This window comes from Zea mays, chromosome 3 (genome assembly GCF_902167145.1).
Source record: "Zea mays cultivar B73 chromosome 3, Zm-B73-REFERENCE-NAM-5.0, whole genome shotgun sequence".
Taxonomy (NCBI): domain Eukaryota; kingdom Viridiplantae; phylum Streptophyta; class Magnoliopsida; order Poales; family Poaceae; genus Zea; species Zea mays.
The window spans coordinates 125,356,505-125,381,274 of record NC_050098.1 but is presented as its reverse complement, the minus strand read 5'-3'; the positions used below and the strand labels follow the sequence as shown (position 1 = coordinate 125,381,274).

Genomic DNA, 24,770 nt, shown 5'->3' with positions numbered 1-24,770 from the left:
AAGCAAGCCCCAAGAGCATGGTATGAATGCCTAAGAGATTTTCTTATCACTAATGGCTTCAAAGTCGGAAAGCCCGATCCTACTTTATTTACTAAAACTCTTGACAATGATTTGTTTGTATGCCAAAATTATGTTGATGATATTATATTTGGGTCTACTAACGAATCTACATGTGAGGAATTTAGTAGGATCATGACACAGAAATTCGAGATGTCTATGATGGGGGAGTTGAAGTACTTCTTGGGATTTCAAGTGAAACAACTCCAAGAGGGCACTTTCATTAGCCAAACAAAGTATATTCAAGACATTCTAAACAAGTTTGGGATGAAGGATGCAAACCCATCAAGACACCCATGGGAACCAATGGGCATCTCGACCTCGACACGGGAGGTAAATCCATCGATCAAAAGGTATACCGGTCGATGATAGGCTCTTTACTTTATTTATGTGCATCTCGACCTGATATTATGCTTTCTGTATGCATGTGTGCAAGATTCCAAGCCGACCCTAAGGAAGCTCACCTTACGGCCATAAAACGAATCTTGAGATATTTAGTTTATACTCCTAAGTTTGGGCTTTGGTACCCTCGGGGATCCACATTTGATTTAATTGGTTATTCGGATGCTGATTGGGCGGGGTGTAAAATTAATAGAAAGAGCACATCAGGGACTTGCCAGTTCTTGGGAAGGTCTCTGGTGTCTTGGGCTTCAAAGAAGCAAAATTCCGTAGCTCTTTCTACCGCCGAAGCCGAGTACATTGCCGCAGGCCATTGTTGCGCGCAATTACTTGGGATGAGGCAAACCCTTAGGGACTATGGTTACAAATTAACCAAAGTTCCTCTTCTATGTGATAATGAGAGTGCAATCCGCATGGCGGATAATCCCGTTGAACATAGCCGCACTAAACACATAGCCATTCGGTATCATTTCTTAAGGGATCACCAACAAAAGGGAGATATCGAGATTGCGTATATTAACACTAAGGAACAATTAGCCGATATCTTTACCAAGCCACTTGATGAACAAACCTTTAACAAACTTAGGCATGAGCTAAATATTCTTGATTCTAGGAATTTCTTTTGATGGTTTGCACACATAGCTCATAAATATACCTTTGATCATATCTCTTTCATGTGCTATGACTAATGTGTTTTCAAGTGTATTCCAAACCAAGTCATAGATTGAAAGGGAATAGGAGTCTTCGGCGAAGACAAAGGCTTCCACTCCACTCCATCAATTACTCATCCTTCGCCGTCGCTCCGAGCAACTCTCCAACTTTGGTATAATCGTCACTCATTATTTTTCGCCAAAGGGGGAGAACGTAGTTAAAAGGGCTTATATTTCACTCAAGTATCTGTTTTTGGCGATTCATGCCAAAGGGGGAGAAAGTATTAGCCCAAAGCAAAAGAACCGCACCACCACCTAATTTTATTTTAAAATAAAGATTCTCAAATTGATATCTTATTGTGTTCGAAAGGGGGAGAAAGTAGTATCTTCGAAAATTGCAAAACCCTCTTGAACACTAAGAGGAGGATTTCACTAAGGGGGAGTTTTGTTTAGTCAAAGGAAAAAGCATTTGAAACAGGGGGAGAAAATTTCAAATCTTGAAAATGCTTCGCAAAATCTTACTCATTTATCCCTTGACTATTTGCAAAAGGACTTTGAAAAGAATTTACAAAAGAATTTGCAAAAACAAACATGTGGTGCAAGCGTGGTCCAAAATGTTAAAAATATAAAGAAACAATCCATGCATATCTTAAAAGAATATTTATTGGTTCAATTCTAAGTAACATTTGCACTTACAATTTGCAAACTAGTTCAATTATGCACTTCTTTACTTTCTTTGGTTTGTGTTGGCATCAATCACCAAAAAGGGGGAGATTGAAAGGGAATTAGGCTTACACCTTTTCCCTAATTGATTTTGGTGGTTGAATTGCACAACACAAATAATTGGAATAACTAGTTTGCTCTAGTCTATAAGTATTACAGGTGCCAAAGGTTCACAATAAGCCAATAAAAAGACCAAGAAAGGGTTCAAACAAAGAGAGCAAAAGACATCCCAAAAGGCACCCTGGTCTGGCGCACCAGACTGTCCGGTGTGCCACCGGACAGTGTCCGGTGCACCAGGGAACTCGAAGCTGAACTTGCCACCTTCGGGAAAATGGGAGGCCGCTCCGCTATAATTCACCGGACTGTCCGGTGAAGCACCGGACAGTGTCCGGTGTGCCAGCGGAGCAACGGCTACTTCATGTGCAACGGTCGACTGCAACCGCATTCAATGCGCTACAGTGCGCGCCAGAGTCAGAGCACGCGCAGTTGGCGCACCGGACAGTCTACAGGACCTGTCCGGTGCACCACCGGACAGCCCAGAGGCCCCACCAGTCAGAGCTCCAACGGTCAGAACCCAACGGCCGGCTAACGTGGCTGGCGCACCGGACAGTGTCCGGTGGCGCACCGGACTGTACGGTGCGCCATGCGACAGCAGCCTTCCAACGGCCACTTTTGGTGGTTGGGGCTATAAATACCCCCAACCACCCCACATTCAATTGCATCCAAGTTTTCCACCTTAAACACATTACAAGAGATATAGCATTCAATTCTAGACACATCCAAAGAGATCAAATCCTCTCCCAAGTCCGGAATCACTCCAAATCAAATAGTGACTAGGGAGAGCGACTTTTGTGTTCATTTGAGCTCTTGCGCTTGGATTGCTTCTTTTCTTTCTCATTCTTCTTGTGATCAACTCAATTGTAACCGAGGCAAGAGACACCAATTGTGTGGTGGTCCTTGCGGGGACTTTGTGTCCCATTTGATTGAGAAGAGAAGCTCGCTCGGTCTAAGTGACCTTTTGAGAGAGGGAAAGGGTTGAAAGAGACCCGGTCTTTGTGACCACCTCAACGGGGAGTAGGTTTGCAAGAACCGAACCTCGGGAAAACAAATCATCGTGTCTCCCTCTTTATTTGCCCGCGGTTTGTTTTTCGTCCTCTCTCTCGGACTCGTTCTTATTTCTAACGCTAACCCGACTTATAATTGTGCTTAAGTTTGTAAATTTCAGTTTCGCCCTATTCACCCCCCTCTAGGCGACTTTCACCCTCTCTCCCTTCCCTCTCTCTCTCCCTTGGCGACGGCACCCCCCCCCCCCTCGTGCCCCCTTTCCCCTCTCTTGTGCAGCCCACGACGGCGCCCCCTGGCAGCCCACTCAGCCCCTGCGCGTGTGGCCCCCTACCCCTTCTCCCCTTCCATGGTGAGATAAAGGACAAGGAGGGAGGAAGAAGATGGTGTTTTTGTGAAATCCCCCTAGGGGAATTTTATAATTGTGCGCATGATTTCGTTTGATTTTAAAACCACGATAACTTTTGCGTTTTAAATCCGATTCCCTCCGTTCAAGTTGCATTAGATTCATATTAAAATTGTCTACATGTTAGAAGTAATATTCTATGTTGTTGCATATTTTATTTAATTTATTTAAATGTTTGTTTGACCGAAGGTTAATAGAATGACATTTTATTTTAAATCTAATTTAGGATTTTAATTTGTGCATTTATAAATCAACATCAGAGTGGTTAATCTTAATTGAATTATTCTTTATTAAATAATTGTTTAGTTTAATCATGCTATCTATTAATGAGTTCTCACGTGTAGCGTCGGCCCGTGCGCCGTACGCGTGCTTCGCGCGTACCGTGCACGTGCCGCCGTGTTGTTTCGCGCGTTGCGTTATTCGTCTCACGCCGTTATTTCACCTCGCTTATAGTCGCTAACGTTATTTGAATTATTTATCTAACTGAAAGTTGTTAGCGTAACAAATTAATTAAAACTAGGCGATATCTCTAGTTGTAGTTAATAAATATAAATTAATGCGAGTATATCGAATTAAATGTTCTATTTCATATTTGTATAATGTAAATGCAATAACTTCTCAATCGTAGCTTCGATCTCGACGTTTCTTTTTCTCGGGTGACCGTAGAAGCGAGCGCTATTTTGTATTGCACATGTTTTCCCTTATATAGTGTACTGTTTTTCTGTTCTAAGGATGTTTAATGTCTGTTCGCACTCGCTTAGATAATGTTCCATCTGCGGAGGCCGAGCAAGTTGTAGAAGAAGCCCCTGAGCAGCAATAGTTTGGTGCAGGCAAGTGTCCTCTAACCTATTATGTTCTATTTACTTTATAATTCACTGTCCCGCATACCATGATTAACCTAAGGATTGACTAGCTTTCTGTTTATCGTGTCCTTGATTACTTTTTTGGGTTGGGTTATTATAATCAGCTACTTGCTAGTGTTTTACCCTAATCAATGAACATGATGATAATTACTTTATGATACTATGATTCATTATGATTATGATTATGAACTTATGGCATTTTAGGGGGCTCAAGCGGTTTCCCGAGTGCCTCTCCGTAAGGACCTGTTCATTGAGAGACCACCCGGGATAATAGTACAACCATGAGGGTAGAATAAGACGTCTTAATTGATTAATTGGAGGAACTTGGGGTGTAGTTTGCTTCGTCGTTGTGCCATCAATGGGGGCTGGGGTATAGTGCTTGCTCTACTAAGGGTGGGTGTCGTGGTTCATTCGATTTGGTTTTGTTAGTCACCCACCTTATGGAGGAGTACTGTGTTTGTACGACTGATGAAACCTAACGGGAAGCTACACACCAAGAGAATCTTTGTAAAGGCTACATAGTGAATCCCTGGCCATTCACCTCGGTAGTGAAGATCGGGTCTTGCAAGTCTAGGCTAGAGAGGGATCACGACTCGTGGGTAAAGTGGGCAACCTCTACAAAGTGTCAAAACTGGTATATCAGCCGTGCTCACGGTTAATAGTAGCCTTGGGATCTTCTTTGATTAGATATACTCTAGATTCATCTATGTTGATGTTTTAATGATGATGGCTATAATTATGATGTTTGGTACTTTCCTCTTGGAGGAAGTGCTCTCTTTTGAGAACATCAACTTGGGTTTTATGATAAAACTTGGCTTCTATTAATGATAAATACATGACCAACTAAAAGCAACTGCTTTAAGTTTAACCCCACATACAACTAGTCCACTTCAGCCAAACAGGACATTTACTGAGTACGTTGAGGTGTACTCACCCTTGCTTAAAAACCAAACATCAGGTTGCCCCTATTGCAACCATTGCTCAGCAGAAGATGAAGGAAATGCAGAGGATTTCTAGGAGTTTTAGGACTGAGGAATTCTAATCAATACTAGCGGCAAACCCCAAGTCGGCTGCCTGTGAAGGCCTTATCTTACTACGTTTCGTTCATCACTTTGATTTATGTTTAAGCTAATGACTATGTGGATGTTTTGTGCATCATGATGTAATAAAGTTATACTTATTTTCGCTATTATTTGAGCATTGTGTGATGATGTCCAATTATGTAATCACTGTGTACGTGAATTTCTGATTCTGGCACGTACATGGTTCGAAATCAGTTTACCTTCTAAAACCAGGTGTGACATAAGTGGTATCAAAGTCTTGCTGACTGTAGGATCGTTAACCTAAAGTATAATGGTCGTTCTAAGGATTACGGACCCTTATTCTCACCTTGATCTCTGGTGTCACTTCAAAAGTCGGTTGTCTCGACCAACCTTATGCTTCAATTTGTATATAATATACCTTGATAAAATCTTATTTTATTTTATTTCTTAATGTGTTTATGGTTTACTTGCTGGTCATATTAGCTCTAATCTTATCCTTATGCTTACGATATATTTTGTAGATGACTCGCCTTAGACACACAAAATTCAAATCAGTGATTCTTTTTCTGCCCTCTCGTCTTGCAGATCGTCCGCTTCACCGCACAGTGACCAGTCAGTCCAGTCACTTGGAGAGGCTACACCACCGCTTGCTTGAGGAGCAGGAGCTTTGGTGACAGGAGATGGAGCAGCAGGATTCTTCGTCCCTACCGCAGCAGGAGGTGGAGTCTACAAGGTGTCTCTCCCATGTACCCCCGCTGGAGGCGCCCCCTCCCAGCTGCAGGAGGAGGTGATGGAGGAGATCCCGACAGAGACAACAACGATAGTGGAAGCTCGAGCCACAGCACGACGATTTCTGAGGAGCAGGAGCCAAAAGGATGGATCGCTTGGCCCATCACTCGTGACGCCGCTCGCGGATGTCACTTTCACGATGCACTCGAAACCTTGTTGCGCCGGGCTATGGACCGACACACCTGGTCAATCGAGTACCGTTGTGTAGTCTACCATCATAGTCGTGGAACGTACCAGGATCGCTGGGAGGCTACCTGCTTGGTGTGCCGACCGGAGGATAACCTTCGGGGTGCAGAGGTCTGCTCAGAGCATTATTCTATCTCTGAGAGGGACACTGTCGAGGCAGCCATGCAGGATGTTGCACGACCTGCACTTTCGCAGTATTGCTCATTGTTCAGCGGGGTGGTGAAAGGGAAATGTGCCCTTGGGCCATTTCTAAGTATTTTGGTGATTTAGTGTCCAACACAAGTGCCTAAGTTTTAAATGGTGGACAAAGTACAAATCGAGCATAAAGGTATGTTTCTCAGACTTAGTACATTGTTTTAGAGACTAATGTATTGTGTCTAAGTGCTGAAAACAGGAAAAATCAAGTTGAAATTAAAGATGGCTTTGTTCAGCCAAAGTCAGCTCTGTCTGGGTGCACCGGACTGTCCGGTGGTGCACCGGACAGTGTCCGGTGCGCTAGGCTGACTCAGGCAAACTTGCTGCTCTTGGGAAGTGATTAACAGCGTACGACTATAATTCACCGGACTGTCCGGTGTGCACCGGACTGTCCGGTGAGCCAACGGTCGGCCGGGCCAACGGTCGGCCGCGCGATCCGCGCGAGACACGTGGCCGAGCCAACGGTCGGAAGGGGGCACCGGACAGTGTCCGGTGCGCCAACGGCTCCAAAGCGCCAACGGCTCCAAAGTGTCCGGTGGTGCACCGGACTGTCCGGTGCGCCAGGCGACATAAGGCAAGAATTGCCTTCCTGGAATGCTCTCAACGGCTCCTAGCTACCTTGGGGCTATAAAAGGGACCCCTAGGCGCATGGAGGAACACACCAAGCATTCTCTAAGCATTCCTAAGCACCAAGACTTCGACTCCGCGCATTTGATTCTTTGTGATAGCAATTAGAGCTCTATTTGAGTTGTGAACTCGTCGAGTTGTGTTGTGAGCTCTTGTTGCTACTTGTGTGCGTGTTGTCGCTCTGATTTTGTGTCTTGTGTGCGTTGCTCATCCCTCCCTTACTCCGTGCTTCTTTGTGAACGTCAAAGTGTAAGGGCGAGAGACTCCAAGTTGTGGAGATTCCTCGCAAGCGGGATATAGAAAAGCAAAGCAAAACACCGTGGTATTCAAGTGGGTCTTTGGACCGCTTGAAAGGGGTTGATTGCAACCCTCGTCCGTTGGGACGCCACAACGTGGAGTAGGCAAGTGTTGGACTTGGCCGAACCACGCGATAAACCACTGTGCCATCTCTGTGTTGATCTCTTTGTGGTTATCGTGTTGTGCAAGTTCTCCTCTCTAGCCACTTGGCTTAATTGTGCTAACTCCTAATCAAGTTTTGTGGATTGAGTTTGAAGTGTTTTACAGGATCACCTATTCACCCCCCCTCTAGGTGCTCTCAGGTGGCTAACGGTCTTAACTTGAACTATTACCCTCGCCGCTCGACTGGCAGTACTGGAAGTGTGATTGTCTCACATGTAGGTGAAGGCAATCCTAGGTTGAACAACATTGTCAACCTAATCGTTGTGCTCAACACCGAGCTGGACCACACTCTTGACGAGCTGAGTAGGGATTGTGCTGAGAGTGCAGAGTTGTGGACTGAGCGCACGGAGCGCCGTCATCAGGAGTATGGTTCTCCCGCCCCTACTGGGACTCAGCACCCGTACTGCTCACCGCCATGGGGTCCCACACTTATGGCACGCCTAACTGCAAAACCAAAATATATTTAGATCATTAGACTGCTAGCATCGGAGTTTGTAATAAGTTCTTAAGACAAGTGTCCTACTCTTAGTCTTAGTTAGTCAGTATAGTTTTCTTATCCCGTGTTTTTATGCTAAGTCATGGTGAACCTGTGATGGATTTGGGTCTTTGTAATGACTGTCACCAAAATGTGGGTGTTCCCTACAGTTTGGTTTAGTTATAGTGTTAATAAAGTTAGTTATTTAGTTTGGAAACCTTTTACTTCTACTTTCCTCTTTATTTGAGAAGTTGTGCTTGGTTGTGTTGAGAATCCGTGAAGATGTTTGTTCATTTAGTGTTGTGAAGATCTCTGTATGCCTTTTCTTATGCTGAAAGATTGCAAGATCAGTTCTGATGTGGGAATGCATTCTGCAGATGTCTGATAATAGGCGCCGACGAGGGAGGCGAACTCAGCAGGAGCAGCCTGCCCCACAAGATGAGGCACCCCATCAGTTGCCTCCACTGCCACCCCTAATGACAATAGAGCAGATGTTTCTCATGCAGACCCAAGCAGTACAAGCAATTGGGCAGACTCTAGTATCCATGCAACAAGCGCATCAGCAACCTCGACCTCAACCACAGGTGCAGATGCCTCAGATACCTAGGGATAAGCGTGTGGAGTTCATGAGAGGCCATCCCCCTATCTTCGCCCACTCTGTCGACCCCATGGACGTTGAATACTGGCTACACATAGTAGAGTGGAAGTTGCACACCGCTCATTGCAATGACAGAGAGTAGGTTCTGTATGGTCCCTGACTACTAAGGGGAGCAACACAGTCCTGGTGGGAGTCCTACCTCGCCACCCATGCCAACCCTAAAGCTATTACCTAGGAGGAATTCAGAGAAAATTTCCACCGATATCATGTTCCAGAGGGCTTGATGATAGTGAAGAAGGAGGAGTTCCTGCACTAAAGTAGGGGCCCATGTCCGTTAGCGAGTACCGAGACCGGTTCCTGCAGTTGTCTCGCAATGCACTAGAAGATGTCAACACTGATGCGAAGAGGTAGTACCAATTTCTGAGATGAAAGTTGAATTTGCCATAGAGCTTATCCCAGGCACCGCCCCCATTTCTAAGAGAGCCTACAGAGTGTTCGGACCAGAGTTGGTGGAACTCAAGAAGCAGATAGACGAGTTGTTGGAGAAGGGCTACATCAGACCCAGTACCTCGTCTTGGGCTGCTCTAGTGTTGTTTGTAGAGAAGAAGGATGGTAGGAACAGGATGTGCATAGACTACAGAGCTCTGAATGAAGTCACCATTAAGAACAAGTACCCCATGCCTAGAATAGAGGATCTGTTCGACCAACTGAGAGGAGCCAGTGTGTTCTCAAAGATAGATATGAGGTCAGGTTATCATCAGCTCAGAATCCGACCTTCTGATGTACCAAAGACAACATTTACCACCAAGTATGGATTGTATGAGTTCATAGTGATGTCGTTTGGTCTCACCAATGCGCCAGCTTTCTTCATGTATCTGATGAACACTGTGTTCATGGGTTATCTGGACAAGTTTGTAGTGGTGTTCATTATGATATTCTCATATATTCTTAGAGTGAGTAAGAGCATGCAGATCACTTGAGAAAGGTATTGCAAAGGCTACGAGAGCATCAGTGATATGCCAAACTGAGTAAATATGAGTTCTGGATTCATGAAGTCATGTTCTTATGTCACATCATAAATAGAGATGGTTTAACTGTTGATCCAAAAAGGCAGCATATATTCTGAACTGGAAAGCACCGAAGGATGTTCGTGGAATCAAAAGTTTCACTGGAATGGCCGGATACTATCGGTGTTTCATTGAAGGGTTTTCAAAGATTGCGAGACACATGACAGCCCTGTTAGCAAAGAAAGTTGAGTTCAAGTGGACTCAAAAGTGGCAAGAGGCCTTTAAAGCACTGAAAGAGAAGTTGACTGCAACGCTAGTCTTAATTCTCCCTGACGTTCACAAGCCATTCTCAGTATATTGTGATGCTTCTTACACTGGCTTGGGATGTGTGCTAATGCAAGAAGGTAAAGTCATTGTGTATTCGTCCTGTAACACCTCAAATCTCTATTCCTGGAAATTGTGAAAACTTCTCCAAACAGATGCAATACTAAATGACCTTTAAATAAGGATTTTCTTTCTCTCAAAACTATTTTTCTCTTAAAATTAAATAGAAAGAAAGACTTTCAATATATCAACTAAAATGGAGTATTCACTCCATAAACCACATGATTATAAAATCCAGAATAATTAATAACCGATTTGGAATGATTTTTAACAAATCCAAAATAATAAGGTGTGTGATGTGTATTGGAAATATTAGCCTAAATAGGTAAATAAAGTAATTCATATAAAATTTTGTTGCATTTCATGCTGGTTCTTGGAATTTTTTCATTTAAATTTAGGTTTCAAAACCAAAACAGATTTGAATTTTATTTGAAAGAAGACAAAAAAACAAAAAAAAAACAACAGAAAAAGGAGAAGCTTTACCTGCGCGGGCCAAAACTCACTTGTGGCCCATCATCTTCATCACTGTGCCGGCTCACTCACTCCCACGCAGCCCTACTCCTCACCTTTTCTTTGGCATCTATGACATGTGGTCCCGTGGGGTCAGGGGCCTCTTCTCCCTCTTGTTGATGGGATACGCCGCCGCCGCTGGATCCGGTGGAGCTCCTCTTGGTAGGTCCTTGCTCTGGCCGAGATCTTTATAGGATTACCTATAAGACCCGGTCACCTCCTCTCATCCAAGACATCGAGCAGAGTCAGCAGACCCAACAAGCAGAGAAGAAGCCACCGTCGCACGAGGTTAGGTGTGAGAGAGAGAGCGGGTCCACCGTGGGGAAAACATCGGTACGCTAGTGCTGGCGCCTCGGATGGTGGATGGGGGGCTTTTCTATATCGCTAGGAACTTGGGCATGGCTTCCAGGGGCGAGTAGGTCGGCTGGGTCACCTCCAATTGCTCGCTAGAGCACCTCGGCTACGCCAGAACCGCCTTGCGCCACGGCTGGTGTTACTGCCCACTTCACTGCCTGTGAGAACCTCTCCAACTACATCGCATTCACCTGAGTATCGTGTAGAGCATGTCGAGTTAGAAAATAGGGCATCGGGGCGGTGTCTGGCCGAACACTGGCGATGCCCCGCCATGGGTGGGGAGGCCGCGCCGCGCTCTGGGTCGCATGGGAGAAGACACGTGGGGGCCATCAGATCAAAAATGGATGGACCCGATTAGATCCCGCGTACCGTTTGGCCATAAGGGAATGGTGACTGTCTGATCCAACTTGAACACGTGAGATTAGAGGTGTCAGCACCGTTTTGGTTTCCTGTGATCTCGGCCATTGATTGCCGATCCAACACAGCTCGTAACATACCCCTTCGTGTTATATCCAAGTCCATTAGATCTGAACCCAAGGGCTAGATTTTGTTGATACCCCTTCGACTCACACAAATTGCTAATGAAAGCCATATACTTTTTATGAATCTGACCGCCACCCATGCATAGAGCAGGAACATTACATCAGGGTCCTCGCGATTAAAATTGGTCTCACGCAGGGGTCCTTGGCAATCACAGATTGGTTCGTAGAACTTATTCTTCATATTCAAATTAGCCTAAGACTTATTTCTTTCATAACTTCCTCCTTGGCAATCACAGATTGTGATGCTTCTTACCCGTTCCAGTTGTGTTAGTCTCATATTAATATTTCCTACATATGAAACCACATTATTTATCAGGCAACATGTTTTCAAAAATAGATTACTAATTTATTTAATCTGTCTAGTAGATTAACCTTCCTAATCAAAGCCAAATTTGCCTATATAATTTGACTAAAACAAGACTTTTAATCAAGTTACAACTTAAACTAAAGTTGAAGTAGTTATTTCTTTAATATCTTTCTCACATGATTTATAGTGAACAACATAGAATATATTTTTATTATTTGATTATCTAAAGCTTGAGAAAATCATAACTTTTTAACCATAATTCTGATTTTAGTGATCCTCGAACCTACGATCTCATAGCAGCGCGTAGAATATTCTTACCTTGTTTGTTCTCATGTTTGGTGTACTATTATTTTAATGTACTTCTTGTCTATTTGTATGTATTGCTACGAGTAGCAGTGAGGTCACGAGAAACCTGAAGACCTACTTGGTGAAGTACCTGGAATCTCGAGTATAAGGCAAGTTGCGCCCTTGATCACTCTTCTTTACCTAATAATATCCTTGCTAATCACTATGACAAGCTCAGGTTAATTTGATGGGACCTAATAGGTTTCCCTAGTTTTGTTTACCCCACCCCTTGCAGACAAATGAATTATTGGGTAGACTTGCAATTGTTGTACCTAGTTTTGGGATTAATGCACATTTGAATTATGATCATGTTCTCATTATGCTGTTGTTTTAATTATTGTTCATGACAAGATCATTGTGTTAATTAGAACATGGAGCTTAACTTGAGATAACTGTGCTACCACAAGGGTGGAATGGGACGCCTTTGGCTGACTAATTAGGAAAGCTAGTGTAGGACTACCTTACCCGAAAGGGGCAAGGGCGGTAGAGGAGCTACAGTGTAGGGAGGTTCTCGGGTCGATCATGTTGCGATGGCTTTTTGGACGAGTGATTCCCATATTGCCCTTCTCAGAAACCGTAGCGGGTTTTCTGAAGCTAGTGGAACTTTGTAAAGGCCTCGTAGTGCTACCCTGCCTCGTTCCTCGGCATAGATGAATGGGAAGTCGCGATCCCTTGGCAAATGGGTAACACGACTTGTAGGTAAAGGGTGCAACTTCTGCAGAGTGTAAAACTGGTATATCAGTCGTGCTCACGGTCAAGAGCGACTCAAGACTCTCGCATGATTAATTAATGGAGCTAAACTTAATCTATCATTTGCATTGCATTGTGGGTATTATTATTAATTGTGATATCTTATTTATTTGGGTTGGTATCTACTTATACTTAGTAATTGCTGATAAAACTTTGACCAACTTTAAAAGCAATGTTCAGCTTGAACCATCTTCTTTGGTAAGCTTTACACTTCGCATGAGCCCCACTGTAAGTGAGCTCATGCACATTATTCCACATAACTTGTTGAGCGATGAATGTATGTGAGCTCACCCTTGTTGTACTCACATTCCCCCCAGGTCAAGGACTGGTACCATAAGATAAGGAGCATGAAGGATGCCGCGATGAATTCGTGAGAGGTCTAGGCCGTCGTCTCCCAATCAACTATGGTTGTTGGATCGTTGTCTTCGTATGATGTATTTATTTAACTATTTTGTATAGAACTTCTATTATATAGTAAAAATGTGACATTCGTTTTTGTACCATCGAAGATATTTATGCATTGTGGTACACTACGTAAAAATCAACAAACGTTTACATAAATTGTGAATAGAAATATCATAAACATACAAAAGATGGAAGGAGGGTCATGAACTCACAATATATCATAAAAATTGATTGACGTTGGCATAAATATGTATATAAAATAACATAAAAACAGGGTCGTCGATTCGCCATTGCTCGTGCCTAGGGAAGTCTGTCGTCGTCGCTCGCGCCTATGGAAGGCCGGCGTCGTCGCGGGAGGTGGGAAGCCAGTGTTCGCCACTCCGGGGCGCGTGCCTCCGAGGAGCCGACGTCGCGCGCGCGACTCTAGGATCCACCATCGTGTGCGCGCCTCCCAGATCCTTTACCACCATGCTCCCTCAGGAGCTACCACCGCTACCCACGCCTTGGATGCGTGTCGTCATCACGCGCATCTCAGGTGGTCGTCGATACTGCGTAGCCTCAGTTAGTCGTCGCCGTCGTGCGAGGTGAAGGTGGCCGCCTGCGGTGCGGCCTCGGGGAGCCGCCCCTTCGCGCGCGTTTGTAGGATCCATCGTCGCCACTCACGCCTAGGAGAAGCCGACGTTGCCGCTCACGTCTAGGAGAGGTCGCCGCAGCCACTCGCGCTCTATCAGGGAACCACTGCCTTGCGCGCATCGGCGGGGTGGGGGCACCGTCACTTGTGCATCGTGGTGGGGGCGTCACCGCCGGCACCACTAAAAAATGAAACTCTAGCGTCCTAGGCCTTCTTTTATAGACGTCCGAACCTAGTGCGGTTGACCAGATGGCACCGTTGAATCAGTGCTTTCTCTAGTTATTAGAAGCCCAGTGTTAAAACTCATACTGGCGACAGTTTGATACAATAACAACACCACCAACAGATTTCGGACCAGCACCATCATTTGTCGGACCACCGTTGAACTTCATTGCCACCTGAGGCCCTGTTCGTTTTTTGTCAAACCATGGGGATTGAGGGGGAACAAATCCCCTATAAGTCAAAATCCTCCTCAATCCCTTCCAATCCCCCTCAATCCCCATGGTTTGGGGATGAAACGAACATGGCCTAAGTGGACTTTTCATTCTTCTCGTAAGCACGACACAGCCAAGCGTTCCTTCCTTCTTTGGTCTTCAGGGTTGCAAATACATCTCTATAACGTTTTTCAATCAACAAATGAGTCGCAAAGAAATGTATGCCGCTTCCTTCCACTGCACCATCTTCAATGACTTGTTGCAATTGAGTAGCAACCTCTACACGAACGAGGTCAGTCTCAAATGAGGTTATGGACTTGTTAGAGTTCATGGACCGCGACTCAAAAGCCTCGACAAGGCGTTTCATGTATTCATCCTTCGTATCTCTTTTCTTCTTAGGTTTAGGAGAATCATGCAACACCTTACGCTTCCCTTTCGCAATTGAGCTAGGGTCAGGTGTGCTGTTTTCACCCCCACCTAAAATGCCTTCGTCGTGACCATCAGACAATGAATTTGCATCCTCAACTCCAGGAACAAGGGTTGTTTCATTGGTGCACACAATGGGTCCAAACATAACCTTAAGGTCGTCCTCATTCTCAAGAGGGGCTATTTTGAACATAATACACCCTGGCATTGCCTGCAGTAACATGTAATTTCCTACTTTCAGATGCCGATTAGTATTCATAATCTACAAAATAAAAAATTAAGTCTACTTACTTCATTTTGCTTAGCCCACCACTCATCTGGTGCACTGATTGAACCAGTATGAGGGTCTCGACCAAGACCTATAGCCCTTTCATTAAGTGTTTTCCATTGGGTGTACATTCTCTTTAAGGAGTCCCACCTATTCTTCATTTGATCTCTGGTGTACGTGCGTCCAGTGCGTTCCTTAAACTTCCTAATGAGGTTAGCATACCCTTCTGCATTTAGAAAATGTTGTGGCCTGTTGCGTGCATTGAACTCTTCTACACAAATTTCTGTGTAAATTTTAGTTGCTCTAGTGTCCCACTTTGCAATCACTTTGCCAGACTTCTCCATCTAATGCAAAACAAGTATAGAGTTTTACAACTACGAAGTGCAGTCGATTTAAGAAGAAAAAAAATAACACACTGACGGGACCATAATACCGTAAGGTAGTAGCAGAAGTACTAACATTCAGGTTTGAATAATTACATATACACTACCATAATTGAAATTAATCCAACTGCTCATGGACACAAAAGCACATGGAACAGATTACACCAGCGCACTAAGCAAAAGGTTGTTCCTATTCGTGTTACCCTAAGACCTTACTAAAAGGTTAACCATGTAGTAAGTTAAACCTCATTGTCACTCAAGAAAGGCATCTGATCTAAGTCATATTCAAGACCCCAAAACTTTTCGAAGTGCTTGGCAAAGTCCCAGTCTGGACTAAGGTCTTCTTCACTAGGGGGTGGTGAGGACAAGTCTGAGGGTTCGTAGTTGGTGTCAGGCTGGTTGTTAACGTTGTTGACCTTGTCCAAATACTCTTGCAACACCAGAGAGTCTTGCTCCATCATGCAAGCAATGTCCTCCAATGCTACACGAAGTTTGGTAGCGTCAAATGAGGTCAACCCGTGTCCAGGACGAATTGTTTCCCTCGCTACGGAAAATATCTTGTCCGCAATCTCTTGCATCCTTCCAATTGCCTTGTCGGCTATGTGAAATTTGCCTAGAGGGGGGGTGAATAGGGCGAATCTGAAATTTATAAACTTAAGCACAACTACAAGCCGGGTTAGCATTAGAAATATAAACGAGTCCGAGAGAGAGGGCGCAAAACAAATCGTGAGCAAATAAAGAGTGAGACACGATGATTTGTTTTACCGAGGTTCGGTTCTTGCAAACCTACTCCCCGTTGAGGTGGTCACAAAGACCGGGTCTCTTTCAACCCTTTCCCTCTCTCAAACGGTCACTTAGACCAAGTGAGCTTCTCTTCTCAATCAAACGGGACACAAAGTCCCCGCAAGGACCACCACAAAATTGGCGTCTCTTGCCTCGGTTGCAATTGAGTTGATCACAAGAAAGAATGAGAAAAAGAAGCAATCCAAGCGCAAGAGCTCAAATGGACACAAGTCACTCTCTCACTAGTCACTATTTGATTTGGAATGAACTAAGGACTTGGGAGAGGATTTGATCTCTTTGGTGTGTCTTGTATTGAATGTTATAGCTCTTGTAAGGTGTAGGAAGTTGGAAAACTTGGACGCAATGAATGGTGGGGTGGTTGGGGTATTTATAGCCCCAACCACCAAAAGTGGCCGTTGGGAGGCTGTCTGTCGCATGGCGCACCGGACAGTCCGATGCGCCACCGGACACTGTCTGGTGCGCCTGCCACGTCACCCGGTCGTTGGATTCTGACCGTTGGAACTTCTGTCTTCTGGGGCACCGGACAGTCCGGTGGTGCACCAGACAGGCATTGTTCACTGTCCGATGCGCCATCAGGGTCTGCTCTGACTCTGGCGCGCACTGTAGCGCATTTAATGCGTTCAACAGACGACTGTTGGTGCGAAGTAGCCGTTGCTCCGCTGGCACACCAGACAGTCCGGTGCGCCACCGGACACTGTCCGGTGCGCCACCGGACAGTCCGGTGAATTATGGCGGAGCGGCCTCCAGAATTCCCGAAGGTGAGCAGTTCGGAGTTTGAGTCCCTGGTGCACCGGACACTGTCCGGTGGCACACCGGACAGTCCGGTGCGCCAGACCAGGGCACACTTTGGCTGACTTTTGCTTTCTATATTTGAATCCTTTTTCGGTCTTTTTATTGGTTTGTTGTGAACCTTTGGCACCTGTAGAACTCATAATCTAGAGCAAACTAGTTAGTCCAATTATTTGTGTTGGGCAATTCAACCACCAAAATCAATTAGGAAAAAGGTGTAAGCCTAATTCCCTTTCAATCTCCCCCTTTTTGGTGATTGATGCCAACACAAACCAAAGCAAATATAGGAGTGCATAATTGAACTAGTTTGCATAATGTAAGTGCAAAGGTTACTAAGAATTGAACCAATAAATTCTCATAAGATATGCATGGATTGTTTCTTTTATTTTTAACATTTTGGACCACGCTTGCACCACATGTTTTGTTTTTTGCAAATTCTTTTGTAAATTCTTTTCAAAGTCCTTTTGCAAATAGTCAAAGGTAAATGAATAAGATTTTGAGAAGCATTTTCAAGATTTGAAATTTTCTCCCCCTGTTTCAAATGCTTTTCCTTTGACTAAACAAAACTCCCCCTCAATCAAATCCTCCTCTTAGTGTTCAAGAGGGTTTTAGATATTAGTTTTGAAGAGGTTGTACCAATTTGAAATTCTATAAGATATCGATTGAAAAATCATCAATTGAAAAGTCTTTTCTTAACTCAAAATTTTTGAAATTGGTGGTGGTGCGGTCCTTTTGCTTTGGGCTAATACTTTCTCCCCCTTTGGCATGAATCGCCAAAAACGGATACTTGAGTGAAATATAAGCCCTCACTTTCTCTCCCTATGGTAAATAACATATGAGTGAAGATTATACCAAGGTTGGAGAGCGGCACGGAGCGACGGTGAAGGATGAGTAATTTGATGGAGTGGAGTGGAAGCCTTTGTCTTCGCTGAAGACTCCAATTCCCTTTCAATCTATGACTTGGTTTGAAATACACTTGAAAACACATTGGTCATAGCATATAAAAGAGATATGATCAAAGGTATATGAATGAGCTATGTGTGCAAAACATCAAAAGAAATTCCGAGAATCAAGAATATTTAGCTCATGCCTAAGTTTGTTAAAAGTTTGTTCATCTAGTGGCTTGTTAAAGATATCGGCTAATTGTTCTTTGGTGTTAATATATGCAATCTTGATATCCCCCTTTTGTTGGTGATCCCTTAGAAAATGATACCAAATGGCTATGTGTTTAGTGTGGCTATGTTCAACGGGATTATCTGTCATGCGGATTGCACTCTCATTATCACATAGAAGAGGAACTTTGGTTAATTTGTAACCATAGTTCCTAAGGGTTTGCCTCATCCAAAGTAATTGCGCGCAACAATGGCCTGTGGCAATATACTCGGCCTCGGCGGTAGAAAGAGCTACAAAATTTTGCTTCTTTGAAGCCCAAGACACCAGAGACCTTCCCAAGAACTGGCAAGTCCCCGATGTGCTCTTTCTATTAATTTTACACCCCGCCCAATCGACATCCGAATAACCAATTAAATCAAATGTGGATCCCCTAGGGTACCAAAGCCCAAACTTAGGAGTATAAACTAAATATCTCAAGATTCGTTTTACGGTCGTAAGGTGAGCTTCCTTAGGGTTGGCTTGGAATCTTGCACACATGCATACGGAAAGCATAATACCCGGTCGAGATGCACATAAATAGAGTAAAGAACCTATCATCGACCGGTATACCTTTTGATCTACGGATTTACCTCCTGTGTCGAGGTCGAGATGCCCATTGGTTCCCATGGGTGTCTTGATGGGCTTGGCATCCTTCATCCCAAACTTGTTTAGAATGTCTTGAATATACTTCGTTTGGCTAATGAAGGTGCCCTCTTGGAGTTGCTTCACTTGAAAACCTAAGAAGTACTTCAACTCCCCCATCATTGACATCTCGAATTTTTGTGTCATGATCCTACTAAATTCCTCACATGTAGATTCGTTAGTAGACCCAAATATAATATCATCAACATAGATTTGGCATACAAACAAATCATTTGCAAGTGTTTTAGTAAATAAAGTAGGATCGGCCTTTCCGACTTTGAAGCCATTAGTGATAAGAAAATCTCTTAGGCATTCATACCATGCTCGTGGGGCTTGCTTGAGCCCATAAAGCGCCTTAGAGAGTTTATATACATAGTTAGGGTACTCACTATCTTCAAAGCCGGGAGGTTGCTCAACATAGACCTCTTCCTTGATTGGTCCATTGAGGAAGGCACTTTTCACGTCCATTTGATAAAGCTTAAAGCCATGGTAAGTAGCATAGGCAAGTAAAATGCGAATTGATTCTAGCCTAGCTACGGGTGCATAGGTTTCACCGAAATCCAAACCTTCGACTTGTGAATATCCCTTGGCCACAAGTCGGGCTTTGTTCCTTGTCACCACACCATGCTCATCTTGCTTGTTGCGGAAGACCCACTTGGTTCCTACAACATTTTAGTTAGGACGTGGAACCAAATGCCATACCTTATTTCTAGTGAAGTTGTTGAGCTCCTCTTGCATCGCCACCACCCAATCCGAATCTTGAAGCGCTTCCTCTACCCTGTGTGGCTTAATAGAGGAAACAAAAGAGTAATGTTCACAAAAATGAGCAACACGAGATCGAGTAATTACCCCCTTTTGAATATCGCCGAGGATGGTGTTCACGGGGTGATCTCGTTGGATTGCTTGGTGGACTCTTGGGTGTGGCGGTCTTGGAACTTGTTCGTCTTCCTTATCTTGATCACGGGCATCTCCCCCTTGATCATTGCTCTCCTCTTGAGGTGGCTCAACTTCTTGATCTTCTCCTTTATCATTTTGAGCCTCATCCTCATCTTGAGTTGGTGGAGATGCTTGTGTGGAGGAAGATGGTTGATCTTGTGCTTGTGGAGGCTCTTCGGATTCCTTAGGACACACATCCCCAATGGATATGTTCCTTAGTGCGACGTACGGAGCCTCTTCATCATCTAGCTCATCAAGATCAACTTGCTCTACTTGAGAGCCGTTAGTATCATCAAACACAATGTCACAAGAAACTTCAACTAGTCCAGAGGACTTGTTAAAGACTCTATATGCCCTTGTGTTTGAATCGTATCCTAGTAAAAAGCCTTCTACCGCCTTAGGAGCAAATTTGGATTTTCTACCTCTTTTAACAAGAATAAAGCATTTGCTACCAAAGACTCTAAAATATGAAATATTGGGCTTTTTACCAGTTAGGAGTTCATATGATGTCTTCTTGAGGATTCGGTGTAGATACAACCGGTTGATGGCGTAGCAAGCGGTGTTGACCGCCTCCGCCCAAAACCGATCCGAAGTCTTGTACTCATCAAGCATGGTTCTTGCCATGTCCAATAGAGTTCGATTCTTCCTCTCCACTACACCATTTTGTTGTGGCGTGTAGGGAGAAGAGAACTCATGCTTGATGCCCTCCTCCTCAAGGAAGCCTTCAATTTGAGAGTTCTTGAACTCCGTCCCGTTGTCGCTTCTAATCTTCTTGATTCTTAGGCCGAACTCATTTTGAGCCCGTCTCAAGAATCCCTTTAAGGTCTCTTGGGTATGAGATTTTTCCTGCAAAAAGAACACCCAAGTGAAGCGAGAATAGTCATCCACAATAACTAGACAGTACTTACTCCCGCCGATGCTTATGTAAGCAATCGGGCCGAATAGGTCCATGTGTAGGAGCTCGAGTGGCATGTCAGTCGTCATGATGTTCTTGTGTGGATGATGAACACCAACTTGCTTCCCTGCCTGACATGCTCTACAAATCCTGTCTTTCTCAAAATGAACATTTGTTAGACCCAAAATGTGTTCTCCCTTTAGAAGCTTATGAAGATTCTTCATTCCAACATGTGCTAGTCGGCGATGCCAGAGCCAGCCCATGTTAGTCTTAGCAATTAAGCAAGTGTCGAGTTCAGCTCTATCAAAATCTACTAAGTATAGATGACCCTCTAACACTCTCTTAAATGCTATTGAATCATCACTTCTTTTAAAGACAGTAACACCTGTATCCGTAAAAAGACAGTTGTAACCCATTTTACATAGTTGTGAAACTGAAAGCAAGTTGTAATCTAAAGAATCTACAAGAAAAACATTTGAAAAGGAATGGTCAGGTGATATAGCAATTTTACCCAATCCTTTGACCAAACCTTGATTCCCATCCCCGAATGTGACTGATCTTTGGGGATATTGGTTTTTCTCGTAGGAGGAGAACATCTTCTTCTCCCGTGTCATGTGGTTTGTGCACCCGCTATCGATGATCCAACTTGAGCCCCCGGATGCATAAACCTACAAAACAAATTTAGTTCTTGATTTTAGGTACCCAAACAGTTTTGGGTCCTTTGACATTAGATACAAGAACTTTGGGTACCCAAACACAAGTCTTTGACCCCTTGTGCTTACCCCCAACATACTTGGCAACTACCTTGCCGGATTTGTTAGTCAAAACATAAGATGCATCAAAAGTTTTAAATGAAATGTTAGAATTATTTGATGCAATAGGAGTTTTTTCTTAGGCAATTTTGCATGGGTTGATTGCCTAGAACTAGATGTCTCACCCTTATACATAAAAGCATGATTAGGGCCAGAGTGAGACTTCCTAGAGTGAATTCTCCTAATTTTGTGCTCGGGATAACCGACAGGGTACAAAATGTAACCCTCATTATCCTGAGGCATGGGAGCCTTGCCCTTAACAAAGTTAGATAATCTTTTAAGAGGGGCATTAAGTTTGACATTATCTCCCTTTTGGAAGTCAATGCCATCCTTGATGCCAGGGTGTCTCCCACTATAGATCATGCTTCTAGCAAATTTAAAATTTTCGTTTTCTAAGTCATGCTCATTAATTTTGGCATTAAGTTGAGCTATGTGATCATTTTGTTTCTTAATTAAGACTAGGTGATCATGAATAGCATCAACATTAATGTCTCTACATCTAGTGCAAATGGAAACATGCTCAACGGTAGATGTAGAGGGTTTGCAAGATTTTAGTTCAACAATCTTAGCATGTAAAATATCATTTTCACTTCTAAGATTGGAAATGGTAACATTGCAAACATCTAAGTCTTTAGCCTTAGCAATCAAATTTTTATTTTCATTTCTAAGGCTAGCAAGAGAGACATTCAATTCTTCAATCTTAGCAAGTAAACTAACATTATCATCTCTAAGATTGGGAATTGAAACAACACAAATATTTGAATCAACCTTAGCAATTATTTTAGCATTTTCATTTCAAAGGTTGACAATAATATCATGGCAAGTGCTTAGCTCACTAGATAGTTTTTCACATTTCTCTACTTCTAGAGCGTAAGAATTTTTAACCTTAACATGCTTCTTGTTTTCTTTAATTAGGAAGTCCTCTTGGGAGTCCAAGAGTTCATCCTTCTCATGAATAGCACTAATTAATTCATTCAACTTTTCTTTTTGTTGCATGTTTAGGTTGGCAAAAAGGGTGCGCAAGTTATCCTCCTCATTTTCACTAGGAATATCTTCATCATTAGAGGAAGTATATTTAGTGGAGGATCTTGATTTTACCTTCTTCCTTTTGCCGTCCTTTGCCATGAGGCATTTGTGGCCGACGTTGAGGAAGAGGAGTCCTTTGGTGACGGCGATGTTGGCGGCATCCTCGTCGTCGGAGGAGTCGGTGGAGCTCTCGTCGGAGTCCCATTCGTGACACACATGGGCATCGCCGCCCTTCTTCTTGTGGTACCTCTTCTTTTCTCTCCTCTTTCCCTTCTTGTCATCGCCCCTGTCACTATCACTAGATAATGGACATTTTGCAATAAAATGACCGGGCTTACCACACTTGTAGCACACTTTCTTGGAGCGGGATTTGTAGTCCTTCCCCCTCCTTTGCTTGAGGATTTGGCGGAAGCTCTTGATGATGAGCGCCATTTCCTCGTTATCGAGCTTGGATGCGTCGATGGGGAGTCTACTTGTTGTAGACTCTTCTTCTCCTCTGTTGCCTTGAATGCGACCGGTTGTGCTTCAGACGTGGAGGGCGCATCTTGCTCGATGATTTTCTTTGAGCCTTTGATCATCAACTCAAAGCTCACAAATTTTCCTATTACTTCCTCGGGAGACATTAGTGTATCTAGGATCACCACGTATTAATTGTACTTGCATAGGGTTAAGAAAAACGAGTGATCTAAGAATAACCTTGACCATTTCATGGTCATCCCATTTTTTGCTCCCGAGGTTGCGCACTTGGTTCACCAAGGTCTTGAGCCGGTTGTACATTTCTTGCAGCTCCTCCCCTTGGCGAAGCCGGAAGCGACCGAGCTCCCCCTCGATCGTCTCCCGCTTGGTGATCTTGGTCACCTCGTCTCCTTCGTGCGCGGTCTTGAGTACGTCCCAAATCTCTTTGGCGCTCTTCAATCCTTGCACCTTGTTATACTCTTCTCGACTTAGAGAGGTGAGGAGTATAGTGGTGGCTTGGGAGTTGAAGTGTACGATTTGGGCCACCTCGTCCTCATCATAATCTTCATCCCCTACGGATGGTACCTGTACACCAAACTCAACAACATCCCATATAATTTTGTGGAGTGAGGTTAGGTGATATCGCATCATATCACTCCACCTAGAATAATCTTCACCGTCAAATGTAGGTGGTTTGCCTAATGGGACGGGAAGTAATGGAGTATGCTTAGGAATGCGAGGATAGCGTAGGGGGATCTTACTATACTTCTTGCGCTCTTGGCGCTTAGAAGTGACGGACGCGGAGTCGGATCCGGATGTAGAGGGCGAGGAAGGGTCGGTCTCGTAGTAGACCACTTTCTTCATTTTCTTCTTCTCGCCACTCTTGTGCGATCGAATGCGTGAAGGGGATCCATCCTTCTTCTTGTTGGCGGACTCCCTTGATGGAGCCTTCCTGTGGCTTGTAGCGGACTTCTCACCACCGATCACCATCTTCTTGGAGTGATCTCCCGACATCACATCGAGCGGTTAAGCTTTAATGAAGCACCGGCTTTGATACTAATTGAAAGTCGCCTAGAGGGGGGGTGAATAGGGCGAATCTGAAATTTATAAACTTAAGCACAACTACAAGTCGGGTTAGCGTTAGAAATATAAACGAGTCCGAGAGAGAGGGAGCAAAACAAATCGTGAGCAAATAAAGAGTGAGACACGATGATTTGTTTTACCGAGGTTCGGTTCTTGCAAACCACTCCCCGTTGAGGTGGTCACAAAGACCGGGTCTCTTTCAACCCTTTCTCTCTCTCAAACGGTCACTTAGACCGAGTGAGCTTCTCTTCTCAATCAAACGGGACACAAAGTCCCCGCAAGGACCACCACACAATTGGTGTCTCTTGCCTCGGTTACAATTGAGTTGATCACAAGAAAGAATGAGAAAAAGAAGCAATCCAAGCGCAAGAGCTCAAATGGACACAAGTCACTCTCTCAGTAGTCACTATTTGATTTGGAATGAACTAAGGACTTGGGAGAGGATTTGATATCTTTGGTGTGTCTTGTATTGAATGATATAACTCTTGTAAGGTGTAGGAAGTTGGAAAACTTGGATGTAATGAATGGTGGGGTGGTTGGGGGTATTTATAGCCCCAACCACCAAAAGTGGTCGTTGGGAGGCTGTCTGTCGCATGGCGCACTGGACAGTCCGGTGTGACTGCCACGTCACCCGGCCGTTGGATTCTAACCGTTGGAGCTTCTGTCTTCTGGGGCACCGGACAGTCCGTTGGTGCACCGGACAGGCACTGTTCACTGTCTGGTGCGCCATCAGGGTCTGCTCTGACTCTGGCGCACTGTAGCGCATTTAATGCGTTTCGCAGACGACCGTTGGTGCGAAGTAGCCGTTGCTCCACTGGCACACCGGATAGTCCGATGCGCCACCGGACACAGCCCGGTGCTCCACCTAAAAGTAGCCTAGAGGGGGGGGGGGTGAAT

At 44.3% G+C, this 24,770-nt stretch overlaps 1 protein-coding gene across 1 annotated transcript; it reads right to left on the bottom strand.

Moving 5' to 3' along the window:
• Positions 1-14,295: 14,295 nt before the first annotated feature.
• LOC109945089 (L10-interacting MYB domain-containing protein-like) lies at positions 14,296-15,239 on the bottom strand. The gene is made up of 2 exons (XM_020550885.1): positions 14,919-15,239; positions 14,296-14,838 (listed from the first exon to the last, which is right to left on the bottom strand). The coding sequence occupies exons 1-2, from the start codon at positions 15,237-15,239 to the stop codon at positions 14,296-14,298; spliced, it is 864 nt and encodes a 287-aa protein (XP_020406474.1).
• Positions 15,240-24,770: the final 9,531 nt, after the last annotated feature.